This window comes from Anthonomus grandis, chromosome 9, assembly GCF_022605725.1.
Source record: "Anthonomus grandis grandis chromosome 9, icAntGran1.3, whole genome shotgun sequence".
Lineage (NCBI taxonomy): Eukaryota > Metazoa > Arthropoda > Insecta > Coleoptera > Curculionidae > Anthonomus > Anthonomus grandis.
The window spans coordinates 8,312,442-8,336,402 of NC_065554.1; the positions used below are offsets into that span (position 1 = coordinate 8,312,442).

The 23,961-nt window shown below is 33.8% G+C and overlaps 1 protein-coding gene across 2 annotated transcripts in view; it reads right to left on the reverse strand.

Moving 5' to 3' along the window:
- The window catches only part of LOC126740508 (lysosomal alpha-mannosidase-like), a 45,369-nt gene extending 24,646 nt beyond the window's left edge, over nt 1-20,723 (reverse strand). The window contains exons 1-8 of one of the 2 annotated variants that reach the window (XM_050446569.1): nt 20,552-20,723; nt 20,387-20,489; nt 15,615-15,696; nt 10,415-10,600; nt 10,122-10,327; nt 1,343-1,479; nt 1,158-1,291; nt 873-1,104 (exon numbers count right to left, since the gene is read on the reverse strand). In XM_050446569.1, coding sequence (XP_050302526.1) covers nt 873-1,104; nt 1,158-1,291; nt 1,343-1,479; nt 10,122-10,327; nt 10,415-10,600; nt 15,615-15,696; nt 20,387-20,489; nt 20,552-20,656 — 1,185 coding nt within the window. In that variant the 5' untranslated portion in view covers nt 20,657-20,723. The remainder of the gene's footprint in view (nt 1-872; nt 1,105-1,157; nt 1,292-1,342; nt 1,480-10,121; nt 10,328-10,414; nt 10,601-15,614; nt 15,697-20,386; nt 20,490-20,551) is intronic. The other variant, XM_050446570.1, reaches the window with a different exon arrangement.
- Between the last annotated feature and the right edge of the window lie 3,238 nt (nt 20,724-23,961).

Here is a 23,961-nt window from a genome sequence, read left to right on the forward strand (position 1 = left end):
TTCTGCAATTTTCTACTAAACCAAGTGGGAAAATTAAAAGATTTAAAATGTTTAATTGGAACAAACATCTCAATAGCAAAATAGAGAGCATTGCAAAAAATATCAATGCATTTATTAATATCTTTCTGATTTTAAAGCAGTATCCCAATTCATACTAGCAAGGTAATTAATTATTAATGGTAACAAAATCACAGTTTACAAAATCATACTTAAGATTTAAATCACAATTAATAGGAATACTTATTTCATAAGCAGAATGGTGGTTTAATGCCGATGATAAATTTTCAGGGGCATATATGACTTCAATATTTGACAAACTTGAGAAAAACAGATCAAGAAATGTACCAAACAAATTTGGCAAGCCATTTAACTGCTTAAGATTAAGATAGTGACAACAACTACATAGCACTTTGCAGATGATATAGACTCAGCCGTCACAACACTTAGTCCGTTGTCAGAGTTCCTCCGTACCGCATGTGGCAGATTAAAATCACCACACAATAAAATATCACAACTAGTATGTCATTGTCTACAATTTGGACTTAAAGATTAGATTTTAGAAAAATGGCAACATCGCCTCCCCTACCCCCTTGCCGATCCCTTCTAAGAGAGTCATAACCATTAATTACCCATTAACTATACTATACGTACTCGAACAATGCTTAGCAGCGAGCCATGTGTCCGATAACGCTAAAATATGAAATTTAAAATCGTATATATAGTTCATTAATTCATCAAACCCTGTATTGAGGAATCACATATTAAGGTGTGCTATTGATAATAAATCGTATTGTGGGTGCCTGAAGCATCAATACAGTTAGTCAAAGTTTAAGTAAAAACTATTGTAATAACTTTTTATCTTTATTGTATACCTGTAGAAAATTATTGCCAATTCTCTCAAACCGTTTTAAAGTAGGTCTTGAAGTGTAATAGCCAGTCCAAAAGGCTTTTGGCTCACTGGCATAGGGCATAAAATCATCAGTTTTTAAAGGAGATGTTAACACACCTGCTGTTTCCTTTTGAACCGCTGCGGCATAGCACGATGGAGTGGAATAAATTAAATTATATTTGGTGCCATCAGGTGTTTTAATGCCATTGATATATCTAGAGAAAATTATAGATCAAGCAATTTTTTTTGGAAAATAGATTTTACTTACTTAATTAGTTTATCCATATTAGAGTACCATCTATCTGCCTGCTGATAAGCGAAATCTCTTCCCATCGGTACTATAATATTACTAGTTTGAAAACTAGTTTTTGCTTCTTTCAGATACGCTATAAATTGTGTAGCCTACGAATATTTTTTTAATCATAATTTTTATAAAATGAAATAATATCTAACCCTTTGTTCTATATTATACTCGGGAGAACTTGGGTCATCTACCAAGTTTCCATCATTGCATAAAACGTCGAAACAGAAATCTTTTGGAGCGTCGTAATGATTATATAGAACGCTTGTAAATATATCGGATTTTCTACCTAAAAATAATCATCAATAAATAAAAATAAATATTCACATATTTTTTATCGTTTATTTTGTTAGGAGGTAAAAGTTTTAAGATAGAACCTTGGGATATATTATATTCAGAGTCCATTGCGTTAAGCTAAAAATAATTGTAAAATTACCTTTAGCATGGCATAAGTAGTGCAATGTATTGGATAATTGTAAATAAGTTATGGTATAAGAAAATATAACTATCAGTTTATTTATACGGAAGTACAAAAGCCGTTCCCTTCCCTTATAACATTTGAATTGGTTTAGTATAATTAGATAAAATTTGAAATATTCATCGATTCTCTATTGCCAAGTTAACACACATCTTCAAAAGAGGAAATTTTCAGCTATATATCAACACATATAATAATATTAATTTAACTTATTGGTGTTAGATTTTTGGGATAAAAATATAAAGTAGGAATAGATATATCTTATTTTAAGAGTTAAAATAACATCTTCAAAGCAGAACAAAAAATTATTAACAATCATATTCCTAAAACCACTTTTAAAAAATTTAAAATGACAACAATACAAGCAAAAGCTGATGTCATCAGCAATAAAAAAAATCATCAAAAAGTTCTCATTTGAGTGTTTGTGAATTATTACGATTCAAACGGATCTTTTCATAAGTAAATACCGATACTGTCGAAGAACCGTCATCATAAACGCAGAATAATAAAAACTTATTATTATTAAGAAATCTATAATAATTATAAATAATTATAGATAGGTCCCTTTACTTTAATGAAATACGTTAAAAAAACGCATAAAGAGCTCATAAACTGTAATATTGTTTATAATTTAAAGCATATTTATTAATAAATATTTATCATGTAAGTATTTCTTGACGACGTCACTGGTAAAGATTTCTTGTGTCGGTAGAATCAACAATGCGATCAAGCGGCGTTGCAATGTTGTTGCCCTTTTCTCTAATATACGTTATCTGCATTCATTTAACTTTAAATATTGACTTCTTTATAGAATATATTATCATATTTTATTAAAGAAAATGCTTCATATTGTATAAAAGAGAAACAGTAGTATTGTTTTGTGCCTGTCAAAATAAATAACAAATTTTTATGATCCCATAAAGTATTTTTCTACCATTTCTACAACATTACATCGAGAGATATTGCAAGCAAACAAACTGCTCATAGTTCCACGGCAATGCAAATTCTAGCCCTTCAGTGTTCTATGATATTTAATCTCCTCGTATGTAGTTTTTGGGGACTAGTTTTTTTTACATCTTATCTCACTCACCAGACCTAGTACTTTGTAATTTGTTTTGAATGGATTCGAATTGGTATTATAATATACAGACTGTTTAAAGTTAAGTCGGCACTTCTGCTTATTTCTTTACTCCTGAGACCTTCGTTGTCTTGCACTAGCTTGTACAGGTCTTTTGCTGCTGTGGTATTTAGTTCTTCTGGTTCTGGTGTGTCCTTTCTAAATATTTATTGCATTCCGCGACATAGTGCCTCACAAGCACAGAGTATGTGTCATGTATAGTTTCTGGTTCCTGTTTCCGAAAAACGGCAGGTTAAATCTCCGTTGTCAGACCAATTCTATTAAAGTTTCCCTTATTATAGTAATTGCTATTTGTCCCGTTCAAAGTGTTTTCTAGCGAATTTAGTATTGTGTCTTAACTTAAGTTTGTATTTTCCTACGTGTGTTACTCTAGGCATCCCTAATGCCAACTCGGATCCATTAAAGGTACACCGCTGTGTCTCGATACCGACACAACTTCCACATTGTTATGGTTTCCCAGCTTCTGTAGCTTTTGTAGGCAGTTCCTTATCAGCTTTAATGTAATGGAATTCGCAAGTGCTTTCAGGACTGCCTGGCTGTCAGATATTATTAGGACCTGCTTCTTATTATAACCTCTTTTACTATTTTCTCTTGCACGTTCGAGTATTGCAAAAATTTCTGTCTGAAAGATCGATGCAAGAATAGGATCTCACCTTGTTTGTTTTGGATTTTTTGATGCCTTGTCAAATCATATCAACTATTGTTATAATCGTTCATTCTATAGTCCCTGTTAAATCTAGATGAACTTTGTATTTTGTATTAGCTTCTGCTTTGCTGTAATTGGCAGTATCTTTAGCCAGCATATATAAGTACAGAATTACATATGTAGTAGTTAGCAGAACTAACCTCCTATAGATCCAGTGTACCATCTTGGGTTGTAAGCCTCATATCTGTTGATGTATTTCTTTACTATCAAAAGGATGGTTTTCCGAACGCTTGATGGTTTTTTTCTTAATCTGATCTCCAGCTTAATTTAGAGTCCAGAGAATTTTCTTAACAGAGAAATTTCTCTACCTTGCAGTTTAAGAGCTCCTAAGCATTTTAATTTCTACCTGTTGGTAGATGGTGGATTTGAGACTGTGGATGAACGAGGACTGATCTTTAGTTCCTTCCTTCTCGGTCCATTTTTCACTATATTTAAGGCTACATTTAAGGCTTGTAGTATTAAACTTGCCTTGAGCTAATGTAACCAAGTAATCTGCATATCTTACAGGGCTGTGTTTCGTTTTCTTTAGTTCTTATAGCAGATCAACTATCACTATGTTCCATAGAAAATGGAGACAATACTCATCCCTGGGAGAATTCACTGTTGCCCAAACAGCATTTTCTTCATTTAGAAATTTACTGCTTACTAATGTGCTTTTGAGTCTGCAGTCAATGCACTTGCATGGGGTTGCGTCAACACCAAGTATACTTGCGGCTATTGTGATAGATTCAAATGATATATTTACAGCAAATGACATTAGGCTGATTGGTTTGAAGGGTTTGAGTTGATTGAAATTTACTTTTTTCACTTGAAATCTATTGTGTTTACTCCCCACCCTGAAAGTTTGGATGAACTTTGTCAACTCATCATCGACAGCTGCCATGATATCCCACAACATGTTTTTAAAAATGTCCGTCAGGAATTTAAACATCGCCTATATCATTGTTTGGCCAAAAACGGGCAACATTTTAATATAAAATGTCGAATAAAGTAAGATAAACAAAGATTTTTCTAATTTTCTCGAAAACGAATCAAAAAAAAAACGTCAAAATAAAAGAATTCGAAAGACCTTTTAAACAAGCTTTTACTCGATATCCCTTGCCATTTAAAATTTTTAAGGGGATGACCCTGGGGGCAGAGGGTGAATGGGGGTGAAGTAATTTTAGGTTAGAAAGTTCTCCCCCTTGACAAACCTTTTGACATATTTCGGCGTTTTTTTTTTGTTAAGCAGTGATTTTCGATAAATCCGTGGTAAATGAACACCCTGTATAATAATCATAGTAGAACCTACTTCATCTTTTCAGAATTTCATAATTTTATGTAATATAGGTATAAGCAGAGACGAACTACATAATCACAAACTACATAATCCTATGCTACACCTGTTCATCTTGAGATATAAAACGATATTTAGGGGCGATTTCATCTCCAGACTCGATTTATATTTTACGGGTTTACTACAATACGAGATTTAGTTTACTTTTTCTACAGTATTAGATTCAATCGCTCTTTTTGGGTTGGATTAGGTTGAGAACCCGAACCAGGTATCAACGTCGCTGAAAATATAATCTCTTACCATAGTAAGCCAAATTTTCAGTCTTCTGATAGACTAATCATGCCCCACCGAGGTTTACCAGAAGCCAGTAGCTTTAGAAAATCAATGAGGCACATCTAGACTAAGAACTTTTATATGTTTGGTCAAACTGCTTAAGTATTATCCAGATATTTGAATTTACCGCGAGAATGCTGGGTACTTTCCGATGAACTTTCTTGTGTACAAGAGTTGCAGTACACACACAGTCAAGTTGAGGCATTGTCGCCGAGAAGTAGTGTGTGAGTCGAGTCGAAGTCGCGTTCGAAGTGAGAAGTTGCTCACGAGTTACCTCTATTCCCTATTACTCTTTACATTCTAATAAAGTTCTCTCTCCAGACTCTTGATGACCAATTACTGGTCAAAAATTGCAGTACATAGTCAAGTTGAATCGTTATTGGGGAAAGTGGGTAAGTCGAGTCGATAACTCGTAGTCGGGGTCGCAGTGAGAAGTTGATCACGAAGGTTTCCCTATTTCCTTTATTAACCCTAAGACCCAAGACGAGTTTCTTTATTTCTCTCGCTCTTCGAACCAGTGTAGTAACTCGTAATGTAGAAAAAATTAAATCTGATAACGTAGAAAATGCGTAAAATAGATTGAGGCTAAAATGAGATGAAATAAAAATAAAGAGTTGAAGAGGAAATTGACCGTGGAGTATCTCATACCTCAAAACAGATGAAAGCGTAAGATGCATTAATTGCTATTCCTAGTCCTCCTTTTAAACAGGTTAGTAATGTTAGTTATAGTATAAAGATTCTGACATTGCACAAATTAGAGAACAATAAAGCAAGTTATTTGGATGTGCATCCAAAATAAAATAACAGGGCCTTTGTCGCATACTAGTTCAAATGATATAAATGATTACAGTATTCTGACAAGAAAGATGCTGCTGTTTGTTACCCTTGTCAACAATTTTATGTCATAGAAGCAAACAAACTTTGTACACTTCCACGGGACTCAGAAATTTGAAAAATGCGACAGCTTTCCAAAACATGAAAATTAAATTCCTCAGCCATGGTGATGTGGCAAAACAAATTACATAGAATATCTTCAAGTACCAGTATTGAAACGTTGATGCGCCAAAAATCATTCGAAAGAAACATATTATTAAAATTATAAAATTTCTAGTTGTCAACGAATTATTTCTACATGAAAATGGAAAAGATCCTAATTTAACCCTTTCAAGCTCTGTGGTGTCACCATGAAACCACCTTTTTAATAATTTATCACGGCGCTGCGGAGCGGTTATCTGCCGATACCACCGTATAAGAAGTAGCACTATATTGCCATCTAGTAGGAAAAAAATAATTTAAATGGGACGCCGTTGCTAATAGCTTGTTATTTGACATTTATAGATTTGTGTTTGCAGTTTGAAGATCAATACCGTTCGCGGTCTTAAATTGAGTGTTTATTTCAAAAAATAAGGACAGAATGGCGGGTAAGTACCATATTTTATTATAGTAGGTATTGTTTTATGTTATATCATAGGCACAAGTGATTTTATATATTTTTATTGGTTGCTTGGAATAAAATTAACGTGGTGTCAACTGATACCACAAAGCAATCAATGCCTAATATTTTCGATGATTTTGGATTTTTTCTTTGTATGTTTGGCGGTGTGTTTGTGTAAATTGTGGGTGTATTTTTTTGTTTTTGAATAACTTGGTTGTTTTGCTGGGTTAGTTGCTCTGCCGTCAGTTCGGTAATTGTGAAGTTTGCGGCGGGATGGAAATCGATGAAAAAACTATTTAGAATATTGGTTGGTGGGCTAGTATGTTGTTGGTATGTTTGGTTATTAGTTATTGGCATATACTTTTGTCTTTGATTCAATTATAAGTAAGGTGCTTACGTAGATAGTGACTAATTGATTGGAGATTTTGTTTCAGAGAAAAAATGGTCTTACAAAGAATTTGAAGATATGAGATATGAAGAGTATATGAATATATTTGAGGACATACCTTCAGGAAATGAATCGGAGGATGATCAAAATGGGTCAGATGAAGATATCATTGATGTGGATGTGCACCATGCCACTAATAAAAATGATAATGTTGGTATTCACCCTGAGAGGGCCTCTGATAGTGAAAGTTCTTATAACGACGATGACGTCATACCCCTTTCAGATTTGCAGAAAAAACTCAGTTTAGATAAATTTGTTTGGAAAAAAGTTGCAACAAACTACACGGCACCCCAAGAATTTACCAAGGATTCTGGACCTTGCAATATATCAGATGACATTGAGCTCCCTGTTGAGGTATTTTTGTATCTGTTTCCGGACAGTTTGTTTGACCACATCGTCTTCCAAACCAATCTGTACGCAACACAAGCAAGCGCCCGTTCCGGAAAACTTTTCACACCCACGAATACTATGGAAATGAAGATATTTTTTTGCGATAAATATACTCATGGGAATAAAGCATCTACCCTCTTATCGGGACTTCTGCTCGACGCAAATTGAGCTTCGTGATAACTATATTTCAAGTCTTATACCCAGAACAAGATTTGATTGGTTTTTAGGAAACGTTCATTTGAATGATAACCTAATGCAGCCCAAAGGTGGAGATCCCGATACGATAAGTTATACAAAGTCCAGCCTATTTTACAGATTTTATCAGAAAATTATGCGAAATATTATAAGCCAACGAAAAAAGTTTTCATCGACGAATCAATGATTATATTCAAAGGACGATCTTCCCTGCGCCAGTATATGCCGAATAAACCGATCAAGCGTGGGTATAAAGTGTGGGTTAGACTTTAAAGCATCGGAGAGTGGATATGTAGATCTTTTTCAAATTTATACGGGAAAAATTGGAGAAAATGCAGAAAAACTTTTGGGTGCCAGGGTGGTAACTGACCTTACAAAATCATTAGTAATGGTCATCATTTTGTCTATTTTGATAGCTATTTTACCTCTTTAGTACTTTTGCGGCAACTAAAATTAAATAAAATATATGCCTGTGGAACAATTATAGAAGCAAAATCATGTAGGAATACCAACTGATGTGAAAGAAGACAAAGCATTGAAACGAGGCGAGACTGACTTTCGAGTAATAGATGATGGGATCACATTTTGGAAATGGAAAGAGTAGTTGCAATGGGAAGTAATTTTCACATGCCGGGAATAATAGAGACCGTTGAGAGAAAGAAAAAGGATGGAGAGAGAGAAACGATTGCATGCCCTGTCATTATAAAGGACTACAATGCAAATATAAGTTTTATCAACATATCCCAATATGTTGATAAAACTGATATGCTAAAATCAACCTATGAACTGGATAGAAAAAGTCGAAAATGGTGGCACAGAATTATGTGGCATTTTGTTGATGTCACCATAGTCGATGCACATATTCTATACGCTGAAAGGTGTAAGGAAAAATCCTTAGATTTGAAAAGTGTTCGTTTGTGTTCGTTCGTGTGTAGCAAGTGGGTTGATTGGTGCAGCTTCGGAAAATCCCCGAAGAGGTAGACCAAGTACTGAGATGCCCTCTAACAAATTCAAAGTAAACATTCCTCTGGAAAAGCGCACAGACCGAGCTGCTCATATGCCAAAACATTCGTCTTCGAGAAGATGTGCATTTTGCATTTTGCAGTACAAAAGTGGAACAACACCGTACACGATGGTCGTGCAGTATCATGGTGATACCACCTACTAATTCCTTTTTCTCCAAATGGAAAAATTATCTGGGTTATTTTTAATGTTTTTGAGATCTTACCACTTCATTTTTTTCAGATTTAAATGAAATAGCTTCAAAATTTAAAAATATGCCTTGAAAGGGTGAAAAGAAGCCCTCGGTCATATTTTACAAAAGGCATATCGTTCACCAGAAATTCAAAATCAAATAATTCAAACAATGGCTGAAGCTGTACAAAATTTCATTATTATACATATTAAGAAATCTGATGTGAACCAGTTTACTCTAATGACCGTAAAATATAGCAATAGCAATACGTATCATTAAGGATGGAATTGTCAATGAGTCGCTGCTGAGAGCTACAACTACTGAAAAACTTGATGCAGCTACTTTTACAGAAGAGTATTGGCATTAAAAAATCATTCTGAGTTTGGAACTACAAATAGTCATGGTTTTGGCCAAAAAGATTTTATCCTTGCTTCAGCCTGCAGACGCAACAAGCCCCAAGTGCAGGATTGGCAGATACTATAACAGCTTAGTACGTTAAATAGGAATTGAACTTAGTCTATGAGTAGTGAAATAGGACACAAACTTAGAAAAGGCAAGTCAACAAACCAAATCGGATGGAGAACTACTTAATATTTATCTCTGTTCCTCCATGATAGGACAAAATATAGAAGAACAAGATTTAAATTTCTATTTAAGTAATTGTCATTTAAATCTGAGTATTTCAAAACGTTGGACGTACTAATTGCTGAATTACAAGGAAGATTTCCAGTTAGATGTGGATAAAATGACACCTTTAAAAAACTTAGATGAGCGTATGAAAATTAAACAAAACTATACTGCTGCTTGTAAAATACTACTTTTATGTAATTATATCCAGTTCATAATTTTAACTAATGTTTCAGGTCTAACAATTCTACCAAGGGAAGAGGCTACTGTGGTCAAAGCTTATTTAAGTCGTAGAAAAAAAAGGAACGAAATGGGTTGACCTGAATAATCTTTCACATTTTTAATAACATAGCGAATAGAAGAATTCAAATTTTTATAATGTTATTATATATATAAACAAGAAGAAATAAATATCCTATATCTTACTTTTATCTATCTTACTATTTTTATTACTATCTCCTGACTATTATAAGTACAACCTCACTAACTTACACCCACAAGTCAAGTACGAGTAGTACGACAAAAATCGATTGACCATATCGGGCAAAGTAAAATATGTAGTTGTAACTTTTGTTGTATTTGTTATTTTACTCAGTTTTGCATATGCTTATCAAAATAATAATAAAGATAAATACTTAGTTAACCTCAATTCAGTACTCGTTGCAATTATAGTTGTAGTTAAATAATATATTTAATTTTTCAACAAATACCAGCATTTTCACTCCCTCTCCAAACCATTTCCATAGATTTATTTTCAATCCTGTTAGTTTTGTCCTGATAATCAATTCTACCCAGTATTACACCGTCATAGCCAAGTTGAGCAAAAATAGAAGCCATTTCATTGCTATGTCCAAATGGATCGATTTGCCAGCCCATTTTTGGCCTTCCGCATTCCCCAAAGGTATCATTTAATTTCCTAAGATAAATTTAATTTTAATTCTTGTAAATAATGAACTAAGAAACGTAAAATATTTTTTGGTACTTATATAACTCCTTATAGTACCTTAGACCCCACGTCATCTGATCGATAATAGATTGATAGTTGGTAACGGCCTCATCGTTCATGGACCATCCTCCTCCAATAAATTCAATTTGGCCATTGTCAACCAGTTTTCTAAGCATATTTTGCTCTACCTCTGATTTCTCTTGCCACCATTTCCAAAAGAAAGCTGTTTCTACGTATATAAATCTAAAAAGAATAAAATATTTAAAAATTTTATTTAGAATATCTTAGAAATTATATTATCTGAAGACTTAAATTATCTATTATTTCCGAAATTTTTCTTGTTTGAAAACATGTTTCCCTATTAAGTTTCTCTTCATATTGTCCAGGTACATATATCTGCCAACAACACTGATTACTTCATATAATGATTACTCAGAAGTGGACGCTGAATATGAAAAACTAAAAAAAGTCAATTTCGAACATACCGCAAAAGAACAACCTAGTTGTAACGAGCGATTTCAATGCCAAAAGAGGGAATACCAAGAACGATGACCAGATAAGAAACATTGTTGGGAAATATGGACTGGGTGAAAGAAACGCGGTGAAAACGCAAATTTATCCGGTTCTACATAGATAATTATATTACCAAGTCAAACTCAATAGTCCAACATCATACTCGACGTCTATCAACATGGACATCACCTTCGAGCTTATCTAAAAACCAGATAGACTATACTTCTAATAAAGAAAGCGGTGGCGGAGATAAGGCACAAATACTTGCTCGAAACACACTCGACGTGATATGCGGTTCTGACCACAAACTTCTAAGTCAAGCCTTACCATAAAACTAAAGACTCTCTTTAAGTCTAGTCGAAGATTTTCCGAAGAATTTTTCAAAAAAAAAACTGCGAACTTCTGGTCCCGCGCTGACTAAAGGAGACTCAAATTAAATGTGTGAAAGGATCAAAACATAGATGCCTGGTGTGAACAAAACCATAGATCCAAAACCTATAAAAAAATACTGAAAAACGGAAAGAACAAGCGGCCTAATAGATGGCCGGAGGAGACAAACTATTACCCCGTATAATAAAAAGGCTCTTGACAAAGAAATTCAAAATAGTGCAAAAATGACAAAAACCAGTACATCGCAAGAGTATATCAAGAACTTGAAGAACATGCAAATACAAGCAGATCCCACGATGTATGTGTGTGTGTGTGTGTAAACTAATCTGTGCTTTATCGATTACAGCAATGGCTTATCTTGGAAAATATGAGAGTGCCAAAACATGAATATTTTGCTTAAAAATCTCTAGGACAACATTTGCGGGAAGGTGAAAGTCAACAACACGCTATCTAAGTCTTTTAGTTCTAAGTGCGGTGTAAGACAAGTCGGTATTGTCACCGATAATCTTCAATATATATACGGAGAGTATATAATGAGAAAAGTTGTGCAAGGCTGGGAAAGGGGATTAACAAGAATTGCTAACCTCATATGCAAATGACACCTTAAGACTAGCTCGTTTGGAAGAAGAACTCTGAAAGAAGAAGAAAATGATGTTAATAAACCGCAACTCCGCAACAGATCTATGATTTTGAAATTATTGAGAAATGTAACTATTTACGATCACTTAGTACAAACAGAGATTCAAGAAAGTCAACAATAAAACTAACTCGAATATGGAAAGACTAGTATCTCAATGCAACAAACTGAAATTATTAAACTCGTTGATCTTTCTTATTGCCACATATCCCGCTGAGACCTGGAATTTAAAAATGGCCAATCGAAAAGTTGAAGATAGTTATAAAATGTGGGCCTAGAATGCTGCGAATATTATATACAGAACATAGTACTAACGTGTCAATTCTAAAGAAACTAAAAATAACCACAAGGCTATCAGCCAGGATACACCAATCACACCAACGGTATTTTGAACTCATTTCAAGAAGAACGAATAGGCTGGAAATACTTATTGTGAGGGGGAAAATAAATGGTAAACGACCAAGAGGAAAGTCTCCGATGCGCTGGGTGGATCAAACCAAAGTGCATAAAGAAATGTGTTGACTATTACATCGAGTGTTTTAATTCACATCTAACAACCGGCGAGAGACTGGACATTGGTGAAAAAGAATTAATAATAAACTAAAATAAATAGGACAGAGGTGTGTAGAAATACCAAAGCTGTTAAATTTAAAAGTTGCTGAGCTGGAAAGGAACCTAGAGAAAAAGTATTTCGATACGACGAGAAATAAAGTAGACTTGCGGGAGCAGCTACGTCATAATGCTGCTGCCATCTTGTAAAGAATGTCTGCCGAAGAGTAAGAAGTCCACGATCATCTAAGGTAAGGCATTTGGAGATGCGTTATGGCCAGTCACGCCTGGAACAAGGCTACCCCACGCAGTTAAAAAAGGATGTCAAAATTCCCTGAACTAATTTAAAGCTGATATTGCACGTTTGGTTCGACTGGCATATCTAGATATCCCGTAAATAATAATGGAACATTTGGTGGTTCAATCATTCCTGGATGGACTTCGCGATGAAATGAGGTATGCTTATTACTAGCATATCTACCTAAGCTAATAGACAGAAGTTATTACATGGCCTTAAATTCGAAGCTGCCAAAAACGCAAAAAAAGGCCATCCTCCTGTCAGGCAAGTGATCAGGGCTTATAGGTAATAATTGTTATCAATATAACAATAGGTTTTTCGCAGAAAATTTGGACGAATCGAAAAATTCGAAGATCTGAGAAGCGTAGCAATGCCCAAGCTCCCATGCAGACTCGATAACCTGGCATGTTAAAAGTGATCTTCAGGTCTACAGGTATGCAAGTTCTGTGTGCTTCTATACTCCTCAATATTTTTCCCCAAATAAAAGCGTTGATTGTTGTTTCTACAAAAGGTCCAGTTGCAAGAGATGAATCTTTCGCCGATATCGACATCCACCAGCTTTGGAATCATTTCGAGACAAAATGAGCTTAGGGAGGAGGCAGTATAACAATATTGGCAACGCCGCGGATACCAGCTGCTCTTTGGTATTCCGGAATGACGCAAGTAGGCACACCGCACAACATCTCTAAAGTTGCGTGGAAGGTTAGCGACTCTTCCGGAATTATGGTCAGCCGAGAATATAACCGAGTATATAAGGAGTCGCGTCGCACGAGAGACCAGTTGACAGTTCAGTTTAGTTCAAGTAGAAATATTGGTGCAACTTTTAAATCGGACATAAATAGTAGTTAATAAATACGATGTAAATAAATCAGTGTACTATTTTTGTGCATCAAAAATTTTAAATCACACCCAACGAATGAGGAGAAAAACGCTAAAGTATTCTAAAATATTACCACTATCTATATTATTATACATACGATGCAAAGTTGGCAAAATTAAATATACATGCATAATGTATATTTATTATCTATCTAATTTAATGGTGAGACATCATAGGCAGTTTCTGCAGCAGAATATTGCAGGTGATCTTAAATTTAGCTTTCAACAAGTAAGCTAGGTGCAGGTGAGGGATGCTTTAGATTCTCTAAAAAATAAAACAAGCAGAGACATATACGGTATCAATGTAACCATTATTAAAAAGTTAAAAAATTAGTTTATTTATACATATGAAAAATCAACTGTATAGGTATTTTTAGGAAAATGATCTTTTCGCCACTTGTCAATATGGCTTTCCAGCCAATAGATCAATAACCCTCTATTAGATGGCTATTTGGAATCATTCTATTGGCTGCTAGAAACTCGGATTCTATCGTATAAATAGATTTAGCTTGAATCTGATGTAGAGCTACCTCACGGGCCACCGACAGCAGACTATACCCAACAATGAAACATCAGATATTGTTGGTATAGATCATGGCGTTCTTCAGGGAACGGTACTGGGGCCGCACTTGCTTTTAATTTAAATTAATGACGGTAAATATGCCTCTGTCGCATCTGACTTGTGGCTGTTTGCTGATGACACTACCCTAGTAATACAGGATGGTCACCTTAAGAAATTGATAATGTCAGTGCAGAGGGATACTGGTTGGCTGGCGGAGTAGGTCAAGAGTAATAGGTTGTCCCTAAATTAAAATAAAACAGTCAGTATCACTTTTAGGCTAAGAGCTATTCCAGAGGGTAATCAGGATGCAACAAAGTTTTTGGGGATGTGTCAGGATCCTGTCCTGCTGTTTGATAATCATGTTGACTAAATGTCAGCCAGGCTTACGAAATATATTTTTCTTTTTCGTAGCCTGCTTAAGATTCTTCCTTTTTCTGCTTTACTTTAGGCTTTTCATGCTATTTAACAGTCAATTACCATGTATGGTATAGGGGCATTCCAGCTAGTTGGCTCGGGTTTTTGCTCTCCAGAGACGAGCTCTTCGGATTGTTGTGAGGTTGGGATACCATGAAGACTACGATGAAGACTATTATGAAGACTACTATGTGCTCATGGTGCCGTCGAGGTATATCTTTGCGTGCCGTCTCTGCCTACAGGAATGTGGCTCGGAAAACTACAAGCAATCATTACCATAACTATACCACTAGACATGTGGTGATGTTAGAATGAACTTCTTGAAATTGGAAAGGGTTGTTTGTCCATCAACTATTACTGTCCACTCTTTTACAACAAGTTGTCCAACACGCAAAGACCTTTACACTACTAGGTTATACGAAGGCCAGAAGGTTTTGCTGGAAATACTTTCTACAGCATTGACCAATTTTTGTTCGATTTCTCCATTTAAAATTGATAAGGGGGGAACCGCCCATGTTTTAATTTTGTATAGATCGTCAAAATCATTACTGTAACCTGTTAGTGCCGTCATGCATTTTAAATTATCTAATGTTTTTCTTATTTACAAATAATGTAAAGGTTATAAAGGTTGATTAACTATTTATGATTTTGACATGATTTTGTATAATATCTGTATATCAAATACTCGAAATATAATTTTATTTCATTTCTATTAACGCTACTTTACTTTAGAAGCACACAATGTCAAATACAAGACCGATTTCAGCTTAAAAAAATTGTATATACTTTTCTTAGCAAAAAATGCTTTGAAGGGTAGGATGTAAAACTGAAATAATATATAGGATAAACATTTAAAGTAACACACTAGTGTGTAACACAACACCTTTTACAATTTAAAGTAACAAAGTTGGTTTGGACTCCAAAATCAAAAGCCCACCCTGGATATCTTAAGATAAAAATTATTGATTAGTTTTTTTTTATAATTAGAACTAAGTTATAAAAAAAACACATTTACCTTCTGTCCTTGTTTTTTTGTACAGCGGGCAAAACACTATCATAAATAAATGCAACGCCGGCATCATAAACATCTGAGTTTGCTAAAAATAAATAGAAAAATTATTTAGGAAAAATAACGATAATAAAAATATATAAATGTGAAAAAAATTTCGTTTGAGTCCTTCGAAAAAGAGATTTATGTTACGGGCTTAATATGTAAGCGCTCTAAAATAAGGATTTAGCAACTAACAGTGTCATCTATCGTTAAGTTGACAAAACGAACAAGTTAGCCTAAGCAAAGGGTGCGGTATCCTTGATGATGCATTATTTAACGTAAGAGCCATCTAGAGGTGTAGTATCAAATTAAAATCAATATTGAAATGAATTTGAATATGAAATATGTCAAAAAGAGAGATAAAAAAGATTTTGGCAAATTGTAAGGCGACTATTCTTATTATGTTATATTTTTTATTTCATTGTTGTACAAAAATAGCATTACAATTTTTTTTAAATGCAATACGATTTTTCAAGAATTTAGGATAAGACAATGTAGTCGGCGGCGTTATTTGACTTCCTGCTTAAATATTTTCTAACAGATGGCGCAATTTTCGTGTCATTTGTCAATCGTAATTCGACTTAGTTTCGGAGAAGACCGCCATTGGCGCCAGTGGTATTGGTGCTGGCAGGCGAATAATGGGATAATGGCTAGTCACTAGACCAAATAAATCTTTTATTCTAGAGATTCGCGTGGTGTTTTGAAGTGTATAATAGACTATACGTGTTTTTTATTTGTTTTAATATTAGTATAAGTACCAAACCAGCCAACTTAGTAAGAAGTTGCCAAATGTTCTTCCAATTTTAAGTCATATTAGGCATACATGGTACTGCCTAATCTTGGATACGAAGCTGCTACAGAAAATCCATGTTGGTGTGTCAGGAGGACATCTTGGAGTAACAAAGATCCTGGGAAAAGTAAACGAAAGAATTTACTAGGTCGATACCAACACAAACTTAAGGGACTAGCGTAGAAAATGCGCTGTATATACGGCAATTAACAGAGAACAGAACGCTTTGATGCATCAGTACAACGTGGAAAATTCCTTTGAAAGGATTGTTATTGACGTTGCCAGCCTATTTCCCGAATAATAATACAAAATAAATAAAAACGGATCCAGAGAATAAGTATGTACAACATGGTCGTAATGGGTTACCACCCAACCCAAGTGAGTTGACCTATGTTGCTGGGGAGAACTACGTCAGTCAGCTGCGTAAAAGAACGGATGTCTTTCATACTCAATCTCATTCCAGCTACTAGCTAGTAGATGAGGGACCATATGATGGCAATATCAAAGATCAGAAACTTCAAACATCTTGGAATGGGCATTCTGGCAGTCATCAACGATGTTTTTTTACAGTATACGAAAATCGACCTAAGGTAAAGCTCGTAATATTTACTATAACCAACTAGCTCCTTATTATGGAAACGACAAAAACGCTTACCTGCAGCAAATCCAGCCAGAGCTGGATTTGACATTTAATGAATTCATGGCAAATCATACTGATTGCTGAAAAAATCGGTATGGCGTGACCTATAAAGTGCAGCAAGCCCTGTTTACTGTTCCTCAAGTGATTTTTTCAACAATCAGTGCACTGAAGTTTATTTCAACATTTAAAAAATTTCCAAGTTTTCGCGATAGACTGGTAGAAAGATTTTCTACATTGTCACCAAAGAGGCGTCACATCAGAAGTCAACCTATAACGACGTTTGTTACGTTTTCTCTTCTATAAAGAAGTTGCTTGCCGATCTGAGAAACCTGGCAATTGCCAAGCTTACAAGGGGACTCGATAACTTGGACTGGAATATGATTTGCAGGATGTTAGAAGTATTCTTCAAGTTTACAGGCGTGTAAGTTTCGGATGTGTTGTTATACTCTTCAACGTCATTGACTGGAAACAGTGTGGACTTCTACAAGAGGTCCTGTTGCATATTTCACATCTGTTATACTGTATAGGTTCTAGTATAGTTAAACAATTGTGTCCCCCTCTATTTGGGGGAGGAGCCAGGCAGAGATTCTCCCCCGAATACCAATTATGATAGCAAAGAAATCTAAAATATTTCTAAAACTTGAATGGTCAGTGCAAAAATGTCACGAAGAAATAAACTTCAGTTGTTTTTTTCCATATTAATTATTTTTTACTTAGTTCACACATTATTATTATCAACACATAAATTTTCAAGTATTCGTAATGTCTTTTTTAGTAATAACATTTCATTGTGATATACGATAAATACTTAAATATATTATGCTATTTATAGTTTAAGTTATAGTTTTTAACTTTTAGTTCTGAAACTTTAGTATTTAGGTCACATCATTTCAAGGATATTTTCATGGTCTTTTAGATTATTCAATACAAAGTGTTTTATTGAAATTAAAATTCGGCTTTTTAGCATTTTCGTATCCAGTTTACTGCTGTACCAGAAGAGGATATGCCTACTTGGTATCCCCAGAGAGATACAATCAGACCAAGAAAGGAAATTTGAGTCACAAGTATTCCAACAAGTATGTCAGTTGCTGAGGATCAATAAGACTTATACAACTCTCCTAAACCCACAGCGTGATGGAATATATAAAAAATTTAATTGCACTTTTTAAACCTATTTAAAAATTGTGGTAAAGTCTAATAAGCCATCTAAATAGGATCCCTATATGCAACGATTCTTATTGGTAAGTCGTTCTTCTATTCACGATTCTACTGGAAAAAGCCTCGTAAAAGTTTTGTTCGGAGATAAACTTCGTTTAACTTTAGATATTATTACGAGGAGACCTGACAAGACTGAAACCCTTAAAAAGTATGAAGTTATAATGAAATGAAGTTATAATATAAAGACTAATTCTACCGGTTTTAATCCTAAGAAGAGAGACAGTCAACGGAATCAATGGGGTGGTATACCGGATCCAGCAACGTATGATAACAACGATGATAATTATACACATCGTCTGGCTAGCATTTTATCGTGGTTCAGATGGCCCCATTTCTGACAACAACAAATAAAAAAAGCAATTTTCGAGAAACACATACACAATACCCTCAAATAAATGTTTGAGCTGGTATTCTAGGAAATGCCATAATTGGTCCTTTATGTATTGAGGGAAACTTGACAGATGATCTGTACCTTAATATGCTTGAAGAAACTATTGATCCTCTTATCACCTATGAGCTTGATTCTCAAATTGATATAGAGGGTAATTCAGTTTTGCAGAAGGATTTGTTAACATTCCAGCAGGAGGGTGCTCCACCTCATTATTTTCTTGTGGTCCGACAGTGGTTGAACGCGAGATTCCCGGATAGATGGATTAGCGGAAAGGGACCAATTGAATGGCCTCGAGGATCATCGAATTTAACACACTTAGACTTCTTTCTTTGGAGACATCTTAAAACCATTGTTTATAAGACATATCCTGCTGATATTGTCGATCTTTAATGGCGAATTACTGAAGTGTTCTAATGGCGAATGAATGATTAGTTCAAAAACAAACTTTATTATTGTTTACAGGAAAATAGGCAACATTTTCAACAACTTATGAGATATTGCGTAAGTAGATCCTATGTATTTTATTGTAGAAATTTCTCTTCCGCAACTAAAAAGTTATTTTTGTCGAAAAAAAAATAAATAGGAAATCAATTTTTTAAACTAGATTTTATTTCTGTTATTCAACTATTTTAATGGTATTACCGACTCTTCTAATCATTTCTACTATAAGAAGGCCCAATGCAATAGTTTTTGTGTAAATACTAACCTAAAAACCAAAATCTCAATGCATGCAAGTTTAATTGTTTTTGCAACTTTAAAATTCGATTATTTCGAAACTTCTAGACAAGTAGTTGTGTGAAAGTGTCTGAATTAATTAGTATTTATTGTGGATATTCAAATGCTTTTAAACAAATCACGTACTGTTTTCATCACATAGGATTTACATAAATGTCACGGTCACAGGCCTCGAGATCGTCGGAAAGTCAACATCACGAAAACTATAAATGCGGGACGCTCCGGAGTCCTCTTAAAGTTAATATTTCTAATTTTTGACATAAATTTCTGTTTTTGTTATTTAGCTCATACAACGTCATTAATTTTGGTAAAGTTGATAATTCTTAAAACATTTTTGTTACCTTGATTTTAAGTGTTGTTCATTTCGTAACCTACCTAACTACTTCAAACAAAATAATTTTATCAAAATAGTTTATAAACTACTTGACACGCGCTTGGCGTATAGAGACAAAAAATAAGCTCTTATCATCAGTTTTCGTCTCAAGATGCTAATATTTTTACAGAATCACGAAGCTAGTTGTAAATTAAAAAAAATAGTTTTTGTAATTAGGAAAATGTAGTATTGAAAATGTTAGTAGACATATAGATAATAGTTTTTTTGTATTTAAGTTATGTGAAGTATAAAAATCAGACGCTTGCGCCTAGATGGATTTTTCTTAAAAATAAATTTATTTATTTAAACTATTGAGACTACTACTGTAATGTCTTCTAGTATCAAAACTTATATAACAGAACTTAAAGCTAGGCTTAATAGAATTGATATACATCTTACAAATCATAAATAAATAACAGACCAACTTTCATTGGGACACTTTTGGCGACTGCACGAAGTGTCTAAGATTGAATTATAAATTAAAAATGTGGAAATAGCAATCGTAAATAAAAGTAAATAGCAATCGTTAATTTACTTAAGACTTTGCACCCAGCTTCTCAAACATCCTGTAAAAGTTTATTTAACTTACTTCCATAATAAAATTGATCCACTGTTTTTACCCAACCCACATCATCATGGCTATGAGGAATCAAATGCACGTTTACAAACCCTTCTTTGATTTTATGACAAGACTAAAATATTTAATAAAATTAAAATATATTCACAATTTAATTAAATGTAGAAAAGTTATTACCTGATATCCACATAAATGCTCATTCACATGCCTAAAATGATTTATTGACTTGCCTAAAACTTGAGCAAAGCATCCAAAACAAAATAAAATTAAAAATATTTGCATGTCTATATTATACAATAATGTACACACATACGTTCTTAGAAAAACCGTGTAAGTACTAAAAATCTGTGCTGAGTAGTTATTGATTAAAAGCCGATAAGTGTCACAAAAGTTATTTCTGATAAAATGAAGTGACGATTGTTTCGATTTTAATCTTTAAACCGAAATTAATTTTTTGTAGATCTTAATTTTTACTCTGGTGTGCTTGTTCCAAAAACAAAATATTTCAAAACAATTATTGACTTAAAATATCTATTCATATAGTTTTTGATTTTTATATAACTATTTCTTAAGTTAACATGAAAATACAGGAAAAACTAATATATAATTTAGCAAAATTTTGTAGAATTTCAGAATTATGCAAGTGTCAACATCCACAAAACAATCCCAAAAAATTGTAAAAATTCTTAAAAAGAAACTGGTAAAAATGTTGATTTTGGAATCTAAGGAAGTGGGTTAGACCAAATATGAGATCTGCACATATCTGTTATACATATACTCTGTCTGTATTCATGTTTCGCGAGCTAATATATGGGACTCTCCACTAATTTTCCGCTCGACCCACGATGGGATAACTTCATCAAGGATTTGAATTTTGAAGCAATTATCTTTTTTTTACTTAAAAACAGATTGTGACATTGACAAAATTGTTGTCAACCGTATTATACATTTTCAATTCAAATATTAATTAAAGATGTATTTATGATTGCTATTATGTGAAAAAGTAATCAAGTTATACCTGACCTGGCTTAAACGATTTTCTAGTATCAACTCTCTTAATAGTCCTTATGGCCCTTTTTTGGACTCTTAATTCTATAATAGCTAGCGATGGTCCATCCCCATACTACTGCACCGTAGATAAGTATAGTGTGAAAATTACCAAAATAATTGTTGTTGTAAGTTTCTATTAGAGCGTTTTTACCTTTAGCGTTTTTACTTTGTAGGTGTGAATTAAAACACTCAATGCATAAAAATAGTCAACTATATTATTTACAGAAAATGCAAGAAATATTTATTTACACCGTACGTAGTTACTACTCTCTATGTCCTATTCAAATTAAAATTCCGGTAATTTTAATATATTGTATATATACTATCTATGTCCACATATCTATGTCCTATTCAAATTCAAATATTCCGGCTTAAACTGCTCTCCTGGTCATAGATTAATACTTCTTAGATAGGAAACCTCCTTAAGGGCAAATAGAACACTGAACCGTCTGTTGAATGTTGCGCCCTCTGAATGTCGAGAAGTGTTACTCACTGGAAGGGAAAATTGTTTTCTGACATCATAATAGCGCGAAATTTAAAATTTGATTATATCGCCAAATGTAAATCTCGCTCAAGTATACCATGCGCCTAAAATTAGTGAGAAATGTGTGGTTCTTACGAAAACCATAGGAGGCAGATTAAAAAAGTGTTATATAGGATTTTTTTTTGAAAATCTCATAGACTCCAAGATTTGTATAGAATCTCTCCAAGATTCTGTCTTCATTTTCTCCAGGAACTGTTGAAATTGCTCTTCTCTCAGGTTTCACGGCAGCTTGAGAATAAGTTTTGACATTAAGGCTGTCAAAAAGTCTATGCAGAAATAAGATCAGTTCTGATTTCTGCTGTATACTGAGCTTCACTGGTTCAATCTATCATTAATCATTTTGCTATATTATCCATGTAGGATCCTACTGTATTACTTAAGACCTACGTGCAGTTTTGAACCTTCATATATGCATAGGTCTGAAAGATTTAAGGTGATCAGGAGATCTACAGGTTAAATAGCGGCTGCTTAGGAAATTATTGCGAGGTTAACTAAAGGTATATAAAAGAAAAGAGCACAAATGAACTAGGAATGAAGTAGTTTTCACACAAACATAGAATTTCAAATAGAATTGGTTATTACTAAAATGTTCATGGTTTCGAGACTTAAGAATCTGAACCCAAGTATTAAACATATTATGGGCCTGTTAGTAAAATATCTGAAAATGTCTTTTGCTGTCCACAGATTTAACACAGCAGTTTGTTCTTCTTAGAATTCATTTCTCAATTTCGTCGATTTACCTATGCACCCCGATTTTCACAAAAAAAAAATATTGCAATGCCTACTTAAGTAAATTCGACAAGTACCGGCAGTGACTTTTTAATATTTGCGGATGACATGAAGAATTTTCGTCTTGTTGAGAGTCGGTGTGAAATTAACAGACTTTCATTTAATCTTCAGAAATGTAAGAAGGTGTCAATTTACTTGCTCAAAGATGAGACTGACTTCGCTTACGTAATAAATGATACCACACTTCCAAATTATCAGTCTGATCATGATCTGGGGGTCTGTGTTGATAAAAAGCTTACCTTCAATATTCATATAGGTACATCATAATATCTTCTTTAACGACCCTAGGCTTTTTTTTTATTTTTTTTTTTTATTTTATTTATTTATACACGGGATCAACCCCATTACAAAAAATATATATATTTCTGAAAAAGAAATAAAAGCTATACTACCTAACCACTAATTACTAATTAACAATAATTATCATACTTAATCTTAATACCAAGGATAATTAAACCGTTTTATAAGTAGTAACAATATTCTCTCAAAATCAGAACAATTAACAATGCAAAATTAGCTAAGAAAAAACAAAATATATTATTATCAATGAGAATGATCAAATGTATTTCAAATTATTAATCATGGAGCAAAATTAATTAAAAAAACAAAATCCTACAAACTCTTAATAAGACTCCTAAAATGCAATAAGGAAATTCCCAAAACCTCAATTCCAGTAAAGTTTACCAGCCTCAAGGTCCTTTCGACAGGCGAGTGCATAGCATAGTTGGTACGATGATAAGGCAAAGAAAACAATCGACTTGCCGTCAGATTATGGTATGGAATATTAAATGAAATCCTATTAAGTAGTTCGGGACAAATCACAAGGCCATTCAAAAGTTTATAAATAAACACCAAATCATTCTCAGTGCGTCTCTTAAGTAAACTCCGCATATTCAGCAAGTTCATTGCTTCATCATAACAATGGTCATTAGGAACTGGAATGCGAAGTTTATAAAGGCAGAATCGTAGAAATTTATTTTGAACCCTCTCCAGTGCCATACAATTATTCAAGTACAGATGAGACCAAATTATTGATCCATACTCCAACAAAGAGACAACAAGTGATATGTACAACCTTTTGCAAGTTTCAACCGACAGATCCTTACAATTGCACAGGACAAAACCAAGGACCTTAGATGCTTTAGTTATAATAGTATTTACATGTAGAAACTAATGTAACTGCATTTACCCACATTCAGAGCCA